The sequence below is a fragment of the Mustela nivalis genome (genome assembly GCF_964662115.1).
Source record: "Mustela nivalis genome assembly, chromosome: 12".
Classification (NCBI taxonomy): domain Eukaryota; kingdom Metazoa; phylum Chordata; class Mammalia; order Carnivora; family Mustelidae; genus Mustela; species Mustela nivalis.
The window spans coordinates 72,567,898-72,581,428 of record NC_139031.1 but is presented as its reverse complement, the minus strand read 5'-3'; the positions used below and the strand labels follow the sequence as shown (position 1 = coordinate 72,581,428).

Below are 13,531 nucleotides of genomic sequence, written 5' to 3'. Positions count from 1 at the left end.
TGAACACAGTTGAGCATTGCATTATTTAAAAAAAAATAATGGACAAGTGGTGTCAGGCACTAGACTGTCTCAGTCTCATAATTAGATTCCTTCTTCACTAATGCTAAATTAAAGAGCAGTTCAGTTGGGTGGCTATTCCAGATACCAGTCAATTGAAGATGCTAAAATGTGATTAGAATAAATTGGAAATAGAGAACTAGTTAATTCAGGTATCTAAGTGTAATTCCTTTTGTAAATGGGCAAAAACTGAAAAAAAAAAAAAAAAAGTCTCTCCTTCTGCCAAAAGAGATGGTACCTTCTTGTGAAAATAAAAATATAATAGAGCACCAGTACTACACACTGGTTTATCTGCTGAGCACTTTATCATAGGTAGAGCAGGTTCAAGTTGCAAGTTGAAGGGATAGGTCTGATTGCCATCCTAGAGAACAATCAGACAAGCAGTTAGTGAAAATAGAGCAAACTAAAAAAAAAAAAAAAAAAAATTATAAAAGGGAAAAGAATACAAGTTCCTTATGAATTCATTAAGAATGAGTGAATTTGCTTTGTTATTTAAATTTTACTCTTTTTGGAAAATGAATGCCCCTGTCAAAAATAATCCTCAAAAGTTTAAGAAAAACCTGCATACAGAACTAAATCTATAGAGAAGATGTTTCCCTGGTAATAAGAGAATAAACCAAATAAGTAAAAGAAAAAACAAAAAATACTTGAAATAGTATTTTGAGTAGGCCTGATTGGGAAAAGAAAAGTCTATAATTCAAGACAATTTCAAATAAGTTAAAATGCTATATTACATCCATGTGTTTAATAATTACTTATTTTGAACATAAAGAAGGTATGCAGTTTTGATTAATATAACACATTTCTCCCTGAATCTGTTAAACATTGAATTCTATTTCCTCCTGAGTCGTCTTGTTGGCAGGAACAGCTCTTCTTCCCCTACCTAGCTTTCTTTACTTTTAAACTTTTTATTCCTGATTAATTTCAGACCTACTGAAGACTACAAAAATAGTTCAAAGAGTTCCTTGTGCATGTCATCTAGCCTCTCTGTGAAAAATGCTTCTGACAGTGTACCATTGGTAGACTTATGGAATGACTTATTCAGAATAAAGTTATCCCACACAATTGTGTATGGGACCAAGGAAATAATTCATAGCAGAAGTGAGCCAGAGGGCCACAGTATCCTCTAGTCATACATTTACCTTGTCACCTAGAAAAAGTTGGCTTCATAGAACTATGAACTGGCCTATTGAAAACCCAGTGTGTCTCCAGGTGCCTATGATACACCATGTGTTGGTGTGGCTGTCCTATAAGATGCTATATGTGCTTTGAATTGATTGCTAATATCCAGTGCTCTTTCTCCCACAACCAAAGAGGGAGGTATAGGAATGGTTCCTTTCATTATTAAATCTAAGAACTACTCCCTCCCTCACAGTTTTTGTTTCTAGTGACTTTTGCCCTCATTTCCACAACCTGAGTTTTAGATGTCTCAGAGGATTTTGTTACCAAGAAAGTAGGCTTCTACTGGAGCTGTGGGAGGTGGTGTGAAGATGGTTTCTTTGAGTTGAAATGGAGTTGAGACTAAAATCTGGCCTCTTGGGGCTCCTCATACCACTGAACCAATACAGTACATAGAGAAAGAGGTTGCTAACCTGGGTGAGATGACTTATTCCATTTGATGAGGAAAAGTTGGATTGCTTTTGCAGTGGAGACAAATGGATCTTAGAGGATTCACTGGGGACTTAGGACTTTCACATACAATAGTGGGGTTAATGGGAGATTAGGACAAGCCAATAAAGGCTGGACTGTCAAAGGCAGTCAAAGGCTTACCTTTGGGTTACTGTACCAGGTAGAGAATCTCTACTGTCAAGGTGGTAGCTAAGGTCAAGAGGAACAAACATGGAATGTGTGTTAGAAGATGGATGTATTAAAATATTAATTACTTCTCATGACCACATACAGAAAAGAAGCCAGAAAAGAGATGCATAATATTAATATATATATATATAATATATATATATATCTTTAAAAATATGAATATAAGTTTTGTGTATATTAAGAAAGGAAAAAAGTAGCTTCTGATGTCTGGTAACTGGTTTGATACTCACAGTGAAGCCATGTTGTTCTCTTGTTGGACATAATCTCACAGAAAGTTAATGACAGATTATGGTCACCCTGAGACCATAATCAATGAAACAAAAGCAAGGACAGTCATCAGGCCACAAACCACCACACAGCCCTCTCTCCCAGATAAGAGTGACTACGACAGCTTTTTCTGTTACAGATTTATCCTCCTCCTAGTTTGTTCTCCCTGTAGATACTATTCATTGAGACACCTGGTCATGGAATTGCCCCTGTTTTCGAACAGCACTCCACCTAAGTTAAATCCCTGTTTCCTCAGACCCTCCCCAAATTACCCAGTAAAAACCCAAATCCTGTTCGATGATGGGTTTTTTTTAAACATCTTCTTGACTCAGGCATCTCTTGGTTCCCTATACTTCGTGTTCTCCCTCAATGAAGGGAGTAATAAACCCAACTTGTTTAAATTGTTTTGCTGGTGCTGTTTGGCTGAAGGACATGGACAATATATTTTTTTTTTATTATTAACAAATCGAAGAAGGCACAAAGCTCTGTAATTCAACAGCCAAGGAGGAGAACTGAAAGAAGGGGGAGCCAGCTTTTTTTTTTTTTTTTAAGATTTTATGTATTTATTTGACAGAGAGAGATCACATGTAGGCAGAGAGGCAGGCAGAGAGAGAGAGAAGGAAGCAGGCTCCCCGCTGAGCAGAGAGCCCGATGCGGGGCTCCATCCCAGGACCCTGAGATCATGACCTGGGCCGAAGGCAGCGGCGTAACCCACTGAGCCACCCAGGCGCCCCAGGACATGGACAATATTAACCATTCATTTCTTTTTTCCTCTTTTCCCTTCTTCTATTTCACGTAAGGAGTGCTGCCCTTGGGGTGCCTGATGAACGCTGATGGAGACCTTCTCCCTTTCTGGAGAGGGTGAGCGTTTTTTGTTTGTATGAAGGATGGTTTCACCATGATAGGCAGCAATGAGCAGTTGCTGTTGTAGGAAACAGGAAACTTCAGTACGAGTGCGAGGATGGTTGCTGGAGAGCAGACAGGATACACGGTGCTAAACATTTGCCTGTCACTCTCGGATCCATTCCCCTTTCTTCCTCTACCTACACTGCTCTGGTTCACAGGGAGCCTGATTTCTGGAAACCACACTGCTCACTGGTTTCTGATTAGGTTTGGCCAAAGGGAGGGACTGCCAGAACTTTGGCAGGTGGTGTTGGGAAGAAGCCTGCGGTGCTTCTCGTGGTGCTTCAGACCAAGGCTTCACTTCATGCGACGTTTAGATCCAGTCACAAAGCCACTCCCTCCTAGTTGCTTCTGCCTGGTTCCTGCTCACATGTGCAGGCTTTCTCTCCCTGCCTTCTATAATACCATGTGCTCTCTTTGCTCACCTGCCCTAAAAATGATAGCAACTCCCTGTTTTCTGGTTGCCTTAATTTTTCTTGTCTTCAGCTTTCCCACATCTCTGTAAGTGCTTACCCTTTCTTGAGCTTTCCTCATCTTAACCTAATGATATACTGGATCAGCCTAATTTGTAGATGCCCTTTAAATACCTTTATAGAACATATAAGTCTTGTCACTGGTTATTTTGATAAAATTTTATTTTCCAAAATGGAACAGCTTAATGGTAAGAATCCATTCTTAATGGTAAGAAAATCCTGTGGAGTCACAAATCACAAAAAGTTGGTGCAAACCCCGTCATTTTCTCCATATTCTTGCCTTTCTCTCCCTAGGTACATGCAGTTTCACCAATGGTTATAAATATTTGAAGCAATTAAGTGAAAAAAATTCTAAACAGTCATTTTCTAATGATTGGAGATTTAAAAATAGACTTGACAAGACAAGAGTAGGGGGCTAGGCTGAAGCATAAATCTTAATGTTTTTCAGCCCCCGGAAACTAGTTGAAGGACATGATCTTCTCATTATGATTCAGATTTGCCCTGGCTTTAGCAGGAGTTATGCACAAATCCAGCTGGAGAAGAGGATCTTAATTTTTTAGCCTCTCAGTGGGTACTTGTCTGAATCTGCTTTCTCAAGGCTAAATGATACTCCAAGGTGCTTTCAAGATCAGAATTGAATAAGTCTGTAAACCCTTGACATGTCTGTAGGAGGCCTTTGGGGCAGGTCGTCGTCTTTGCAAACTGCCTCATATTTAAGCAAGGCAAAATAAAATCTGTGTGTAGGAACAATACAATTAACCAAAAATTGATATCTCTAAACTTCGAATACAGTTTATCATTGAAATTGTTCTGTTGATTCATCTTTATTGTCAATGTTTTTGAAAGGCTGCTACAGTTACAGCTGGAAGTTTTTCTTACACAAGATTTAAATAGTGAAGAAATGATTTCAGAATAAGAGTGTCAGTCATCGGTGGACATGCTCCTTGGGTTTTCTAAAACCAAAAGGCAAAATTCTACTTCCTCTGTGCTAATCAGCATGCTGGAGGGAGTGTGATGTGGCCCAAAGGCCCAGGGAAGAGTTCTCACCTATTGTTGGGGCACAGCAGAATTTTGTTTCCCTTTTGCTTTTTCACTATATACTCAGTAAATGGGCCCCTTGTGGCCTGAAAGAATTCACGTGCCTCCTTAACCACCCAAATTACCTCTAGGGAATGATTTAGAACTGTGGAAAGTCTGGCTCCCTGTCTTTGAAGAGCTTTGAACAAGTTGGGTGAAAGCAATTGCCAAGAAGCAAATAGAAATATATGCTATTGATGGAGTTGTTGAGTGTGTTTATTAGATGAGCCTATTAGCTGCAGCGGATGTTTAAACTTTTCAGCAAATAAGCATTTGAACCAGATTATTTTTGAGGGTCCATCTCTCTTCACATAGTCCATGAACACACATGCGGGTCATTTATAGGGTGCATCTTCTCTTAATTCAAGAAAGGTTTCTTCTGTCCCTTTTCTTTTGTTAGGAAGGCAAGAAGGTGGGTAGAATTAGAGAGCGCAGTAATGTTGAAGAATCAGTGTTAAGCATGAAGTAATGGTGAGTTGCACAGGGGTCTGGGACTTGACACACAGCAAACCCAAGCCATTATAGACTTGGAATAAAAATTAAAAATAGGAACTGGTACTGTGTTTTGATTCACACCCATTTTCCTACTTTGTGGCCATTTTCCTTTTTTTTTTTTCTTCCTCTGCAAATCTAAATATTACCTACTTCTGAATACTCAGTTTGAATCTCTCCCTGGAGTTTTCTACGACAGATGCACATATGGACATCTCTTTCCTCTGAAATCTCATTGTTCCTATGGTCTGTAACATTCTGAGACAAAGAATTAGGTATTCAGTTACACTCAATCAATGCTGGTGGAAAGAATCAAGCAGAAATGTAATCTTTTGTCACCTTGCATTGTGTTAGAAAAGCACATCGTGTGTCATTTGATCTTCTCTGTTTAAGCCTTATTTCCCTTTCCAGACTATAAACTCATTGAAAGCAAGAATTAGGTTTTATAGCCCTTGAGCATTATTCATGAGACCTTCCTTCTGCAGTCCTCAGCATATTTATACAAACACCTATATATTGGTTATTGATGATTCTTGTCATAATACATCAACTCATGGTTGGCCTGGGACATTTTAAGACGATTCACTTCTCTTTGCTAGGATTGGCCCTCCATCAGGTACCAAGTGATTCAACACCCAGAAGCCTGGGTGATTACCTTGTTAATTTTCCGTGAACAAGACTCACTGCTCAGCATTGCTTTGATCTGCATTTCTTCAGATATTATGTTGCTCCTCTGAGTTTGGTGGGTCATAATTTGCCATTATGTTGTCACTTTGAAGGATGTAGTATCTTAGAAATTCCATTCTTGGTAAAAACGTTTTGTTTCAGTATGATTTTTTGCCCCATAGAGCAGAGCTTCTAAGTGATTTAAAGCAGGCTCACAACCTTTATCTGAAGAAGCATTTGTATTTCTCTCCTTGCATCTGCCCTTAGAAATTATGAAAGTCCGGAAAGGGAAATAGGTTTGTGTGATTTGGTCAGAGACCACCTATAGGCTTGCTATTGGGAGTTTCTGGAAATTTAAGTAAGGGAAGATCGTTCTAATATTTTCAGAAGAGCTTCTTTGTTCAATGGCTCAGTATTGATAAAGGCCTTTCATCAATTACAGAACAACAGGGCTCAGAGTTCTTTTGTGACTTGGAAGCGGACAGAAGTTTCCTTTGTATCTAGCCAATCAAGCAGACCCATGATGGAGTGCCAGGTTCCGGGGTAAATACAAGTCAGGCAGGGGCTCTGCCTACAAGAAGCTCAGAATCTAATGCAGGAGAAGGAATATACTCAGGAGCATGGGAAAAGTGCAATAAGGAGCACATCTAGAGGAAACAAAGTTCCACAGAGCAGAGAATGATGATTTCTCCTCTGAGATTTCAGAAGGGCAGGTGACAGTAAAGCCCTTTTGGAAGAAGGCAGCTCTTAAATTGGATTTTGAAATTGGAGAAGGAATGATCCACACAGAACACAGGTGTGTGCAGGAGGGTGGCTTGGGGCAAGAGTAAGAACAGGGGAGCATTCCTGGAGAGGGGACCTGATTTGTAAATGACAGGAGCTGCCGGATCATGTGGACCTGTAAGCAGTACGGTACATTTGAGATGAGCTAAGCTGTTCCAAATTGCTTGCGCAGAAAGTATGGGAAAGGAGGAGCAGAGCTAAGTTTTGAAAATCAGTGCATCTGTCTGTGTCGTAGTGGGGACCGTGTGTAAGGCTGAAGGATTTGGATTTTAGTTTGCAGGGGATTGAAATCCAGGGACATACTTGAAATAGGAGAGACGTGATCAGACTATCATTTTAGACATTTTACCTGTGTGGCTAAGAGGTTTGTCAAGGGACACCAATAAGGGCCGGGAGCCTGTAAGCGGACTCTGCAGAAGTTTATGCCGGACGGTAGCACCACTGCCCCTCTAGTTGGAGAAAATTAAGAACTGTTTATTGGTTTTAGTGACATTCTTTTTGGTAGAAATGCATGTTTTCTGGGATGGAGGATAAAGTAATTTATCTTGGTTGCAAATGTTTCTTCATTCTCAAATCTATCTTACTAATTGTCATGTAGATTGGGCGCCTGGGTGGCTCAGACCTTGAGCATCTGCCTTTGGCTCAGGTCATGATCCCAGGGTCCTGGGATTGATTTCTACATCTGCCTCCCTGCTCAATCTGGAAGCCTACTTCTCCCACTCCTACTCCCCCTGCTTGTGTTCCTTCTCTCTTTCTGTCAAAAAATAAATAAAATCTTAAAAAAAACAACAACAACTAATTGTTATGTAGATATCCTTCTTTACCCTGTCTATAGACTTTAGTTTTAAGATCAACCTTACAAATTCATATAGAAGACAAGTTGTGGTAATAGCAAAAATATTTTTTAGTTGGTAAAAATAAAATTCTTTTTTTTTTCCCTGAAAATACTGAACCTTTCTTCTTGTATGTATGGCTGTAGGAATCTCTAATGCTCCAGGATTATTATTATTATTTTTTAAAGATTTTACTTATTAATTTGACAGAGATCACAAGTAGGCAGAGAGGCAGGCAGAGAGAGGGGGAGAAGCAGGCTCCACGCTGAGCAGGGAGCCTGATGCAGGGCTCCATCCCAGGATGCTGGGATCATGACCTAAGGCTAAGGCAGAGGCTTTTTTTTTTTTTTTTAATTAAATTAAATTAAATTAAATTTTTGAAGGCAGAGGCTTTAACTCACTGAGCCACCCAGGCACCCCACTCTAGGATTATTTTTCTTAGGTTGGAGTAGCATTTCAAAATAACTTGAGCGGGCCTTATTTAAAATTATCAAACACTCAGAAACTTCTGAGAAATAATACTTTTCTGTCATTGGAAAACTATTTAAAAACTAGGTCTGTGAATGACATTTTAGGACTTCAGTAAAGGATGAAACATTTTACCTGGAACCACAGATGTTACATCCATTTAGGATTCTTACAGGAGTTTCTTATGTGTAATAGCCCAAAGATGACTTTATTTTGGGGGGGTAAGTTACCTAAAATTTGTAAGAATCTTGCTTCTCACTTCTCTTACACATTTTTAGTGCCTTTTAAAAGCATAAGTAGCCTAGGTAATCATTTGAAAATCTTCGTCCTTTTTTCAATGCCTGTTATCAAATAGTTCATTGTATCGCTCATAAAAATATTCACCAGCACATGTGAAGTAGGGCACAATGAATGAATGGTTTTCTATGACTTTCTTTTTTAAAACACATCAAGGGCTTAATTGAGCATTGTGGGCATTTTTCTTCCAACCCATAGCAGCACGAGAAAACAGATGCAGCAAATAATAGCGAGCACTTATACAGGACTAACTAGGTGCTGGCACATTTTCAGTCTTTACCAATATTGATTCATTTGAATCAACTGGTGTATTATACTATAAATTATGTGATCGTATATAGAATTCGTGTCCCAGTAGTTGTGAAAGCCAATAATTATAGTCAAGGATAGTGTCAGTCGTGTCCAAAAAATAATACTGAGGACTATGCAGGAGTCTGAAGAGTCAAAATTATGTGTATGATCCATGCTTCTCAAACTTATGAGACAAATACAGTCACTCCTCTTATTGTCACAGTGCTTCATTGACCCTTGACCTTTCTACTAGCTGGGTGTCTAGCACTGGCGTCAGGGGCACACTCTCCTTTGCCATATTGTTCCAGAAAATTGAGAACTCACTTCGTCACAGTGTTACCATTGATGATAAGTTTCTGTGGTCCCATGGACACAGGTCCGGGTGTGGTTTTTTCTATGGAGAAAGCTTGAACTCCACCTGGGCCCTCCTACCTGGACTCCCTCTCCCTGACACATGCTAAACACTGCTTAAGGGACTTGTCACTCATTCCCCTAGGACCACAGTTCTTCAGTTTACTCACCATGTTTAGCCATTTTTCCTCATTGTTCCCTGTCACCGTGGCAGGCTGTTTGGCCCCTAAAGGTTTTCTAGCATTAGAAATGCACTGCTCAGAAGTCAGCTCTTCCCCTGTAATCTTAGTATGAAGGCAGTGTCACCAGCCTCGATGGTCATATTATTTTAAGGGCCCCATAACCATACACTGATTCCAAACTATGATCAGGTTTAACTAATATTGCCTGAAAAAACTGCCCTGCTTTAAAATTTTGAAGAGTAGGCATTAGGTTTTAAATACTTTTTAATTCTAAAAGATTCTTGGGTCCCACAGATTGGCCTTATTTTGCCTTATTGGTGATCTCTGAGTACATTGTACAGGTAGTAACATCCCTCAGGTACATCCTAATTCAGAGAAATGGATGTGTGTTTATTCTAAATTTGTATATAAACTCCTTCAGTGACCATTCCCAAGATAAAGAATAAATCTCTTATTAAACTTTATACAGTGTCACACCTGATGTAGGAAAATGTCGGGGTTTAGAGCTGACAGCCAATAAAGAATTCTTGAGACACCTTTGGTGCAAAAAGGTGGTTTTATTAAAAGGCAGAGGACCCTTGGTCAGAAAGAGCGGCACTGGAGTTGTGACAGGGACTGATTATACGCTTTCCAGTTGGGAAGGGCTTAGGAATAACATAAATCTCTAAGGAACTTTGGAAACAAGGTTTCCAGGATCCTGAAGGGGCTATCTATTGTTAGGAGAAGGTCGTTCATTACTGTCTAATAAAACCCTAGTCATGATACCCTTCAGATGTGTATCAGTAAGCCCTATGATTGAGGGATGATTGCCAACATAGATCTCTGGGGGTGGGGGAAGAGATAAAGAAAGTTTCCAAAGGACTCTTTATATGTTAAAAAAGACTTACAGGCACCTGGTGGTCTGGCTAAGATTGCCTCTCGTTCTTAGCAAAGCATTAACATCGAGGCTACTGTGTTCCTAGAGGAAGGTCACTCTGTCTGTTTCAAGGACTTGTCAATGGGTTGTAAGCAGTAAGGAGATTTGATTTTTTTCTTTTGCCTTTGTTTCCCGCATCAAACCAAAATGAAACCACAGGCAGAAACTAAACAAAACATCCCAAACTCTATCAAAGTATCTACTTACAAGCAAGGTAGATGATTTCTTGGGTTGCTCATCTCTTTTAAAGATATTGTACGTCCTCCTGAACTGGATTTGAGTTCAAAATCCATAATCCCAAATAGGGCATACAGTTTCCTTTCTAAATGGTCCTTGGCTCCTCTACTACTTGGAAATGAAGATTCAGCCTCTTTAAACACTTTTAAGCCCTATAATATCCTCCTTCCATTCTTCTTTTTATAGAGAAGGGTAGTGAACATAGGGAGGGGAAGGGCAAGGTACCTGTGTGCGTTTTTCTTAATCTTGGGCTCAAAGGCTGCTGAAACTACAAAAATTGGAGAACAAATCTGAGATGGAAGGAGGCAGGTAAAAATGTCTCAAAACCATCTCACCGAGTTGAATCGCTTATGGTTTTTATATCCTGTGATATTGTGATTTATAATTAGAATTATATATCTGTTCTTTGTTCCCATTTCTGGCACAGGGTTTCTAAAACTCTTGGAATTTTCTATTGATGAGAGCAATAAAGCCTTGTGCTGGGTGAATGAGGTGATTTTTAGAATGCTCCTAAGAATGGGGCTGGTAGCCAGTGATTAGAAGGTTGGACTTCAGACCCACCCTGGACCTATAGGGAGTGGAGAGGGGCTGGAAGCTGGAAGCTGAGTTCTGTGTTCAATGGACAATGATTTAATCAATCAGACCTAGGTAATGGAGAACCCATCAGAACCCAAAAAGGCAGGTTTCAGAGAGCATCTGGGTAGCAAATAATAGTATAAATATATATATATATATATATAGGTTTCAGAGAGCATCTGGGTAGCAAATAATAGTATAAATATATATATATATATATATATATATATATATATATATATATATATATAATACTAGGTGATCACATGGAGATGTGGGGAGAGAAGGGTACCTTGAAAGGGCATGGAAGCTCCATTATCCTTCTCCATCTAGCAGTTCCTGAATTATATCCTTTTACAATAAACCGGTGATCGAGTAAGTAAAATGTTTCTCTGAGTTCAATGAGCTGCGCTAGCAAATTAATGGAACTTGAGGAGGGGCTTGTGGGAAACTTTGATTTATAGTTCGTTGGTCAGAAGTGCAGGTAACCTGGACTTAAAACTAGTGTCTGAAGCAGGGGAACATTCTTGTAGGATTGAACACTTCATCTGTGGGATCTGATCCTATTTCTGGGTGGATAGTATCAGAACTGAGTTGAATTGTAGGACACCCAGCTGATGTCAGAACATTACTTTTTGGTGTAGGCATACCCTACCCCCACTGCCTGCCAATTGGAAATTAGGTCTAATAGACCCCTCCAAAGAGCATCATTGGAACCACAAAATGAAAATCAGGAGTCTATATTTTGAGACAGTTGCTCAAACCAACCTAGGAATAAAAACTGTTTTGCTTTTTTTTTCTTCTCTGACTTAAGGGCTGAACTTACTATTTTCTCAGTATTCTAGGCATTTCTCTCCCTCATTTTCTCCTAAGCTCATTTTTTTCCTTAACATACACATATGTTGTATATATATATATGTATATGTATATGTATATGTGTGTGTGTATATATATATATATACACACACACATATAAAAACATAATATTTTATAAATATTTTATAAACATTTAAGTATTATATAAATCAAATATTTTATATAAAAAGGTTTTCATATAAATATATATTTTATATAAAATTATATAATTATAAATATTTTGATTTATATATAAATATAAATATCACAAAATATTTATAAAGCATTTCTATATCTATAAATATATTTATATATAATATATATTATTAAATAACATTTTTATCATAGTATAATGTTTTAGCAAATGCCTTAATATTTTCACCTTCTATTTTCATTAATGCTTTTCTATTCTCCGCACCCTAGAAAGGAGAATTTATAGAAAGGAAAATTTATAGTACAGGTAAAACGTGTGTGTTTTGACTTACGTAGGCAATATCCGATTATAAATTTTCACATGCCCACTGCAGTCTACAGTCTGATAAAGAACAGAAATTCAAATGAGTACATTTGAAGATCTAATTGTCTTTGATAAGTGATTTGCATTGGGCAGCATCTCATCTAGCGGTTAGAGAGATGCTCCAGTTGTGTCACACAAAATGGAAGGTGTTCATGGGAAAGAAGGTGGGAATAGGAGGTTTTAGCAAAAGAAAAGGATTGTTGCAGACCAGAAATTTTTTTGGCTAAGGGAAAGGCAGGGTTTTCCTCATGCAGATTCTCTCATTAGTGCTATCCCAACATTGCTGAAAGGTCTTCAGACAACTAAATGAAAGTGCTCCCTCCTGAGATGTATTTTGAATTTTAACTGACGTGATTTCTTGATTAAGAAAAGTCGATCAGGAATGGATTTCTATCAAACCTCATATTTATTATCTTGACATAACATTTTAATTATGATGTATTAGTTATATAATTAGGTCTCAAAAGATAATACTGACTAAAAAAAATTATAGTTGACCCCTTTTGAATAATCTACTGTTGACTGAAAGCCTTACTGATAACATTAATAGCACATACTTTGTATGTTACATGTGTTATATACTCTATTTTTACAATAAAGTAAGAGAAAAGAAATTTTATTAAGAAAATGATAAGAAAAAGAAAATACATATACTTATAGTACATATGGAAAAAATCAGGGTTTATTTTATTTTAATTTTTTAAAAGATTTTATTTATTTGACAGAGAGAGAGATGGAGGAAGCATCTCTTCCTCTGCAGGCAGAGGAAGGGGAGAAGCGGGCTCCCCACTGAGCAGAGGGCCTGATGTGGGGCTCAATACCAGGACCCTGGGATCATGACCCAGCTTAACCAACTAAGCAAGCAGGTGCCCCCCCAAATCTGGCTTTACGTGGACCTGTGCAGCTCAAACATGTATTCAAAGGTCAACCGTATTGTAATTTCGGTGTCTCAGATATTAGTGTATAGAAATCCTGGTTCAGTAGCTTAGTCACTTACTATGAAAAACTGCTTTGCTCTATGAAATAATGGAAATGTGAGAGGAAATGAACAGGAAATCTTGAAGTTCAATATATTGAGTAAAGATTTTTAAAAGGTGCTTTGACTTGTAGCTGAGAAGTTAGAAAATCCTGTTCCAAAAAGGTCAGAGAAACACAAATATTTTGCCTTGATGAGGAGACTCTTAATCTCACGAAGCAAACTGAGGGTTGGTGGGTGGTGTGGGGGCAGTTAGGGATGGGGTGGCTGGGTGATGGACATTGGGGAGGGTATGTGCTATGGTGAGTGCTGTGAAATGTGTAAGCCTGATGATTCACAGACCTGTACCCCTGAAACAAAGAGTACATTATATGTTAATAAGAAATACATTGAATAAATACTTATTTATAAGAGGACAAAAAAAAAGTATATGGCTTTTGAAGGATAGGAAGTTCTAGAAATAAAATCCTGATTGGACAATCTTTGTTCATTCCAA

General features: G+C 38.4%; 1 protein-coding gene across 2 annotated transcripts in view; it reads left to right on the top strand.

Annotated features, from left to right (window-relative positions):
* Window positions 1-13,531, top strand: part of LOC309844936 (uncharacterized protein) — a 422,422-nt gene that overhangs the window by 152,411 nt on the left and 256,480 nt on the right. Inside the window, exon 4 of one of the 2 annotated variants that reach the window (XM_082692369.1) lies at window positions 2,943-3,003. The exons of the other annotated variant lie outside the window; for it this stretch is intronic. Within the exon in view, the coding sequence (XP_082548495.1) occupies window positions 2,943-3,003 (61 nt within the window). The remainder of the gene's footprint in view (window positions 1-2,942; window positions 3,004-13,531) is intronic. 2 annotated transcript variants of the gene reach the window in all.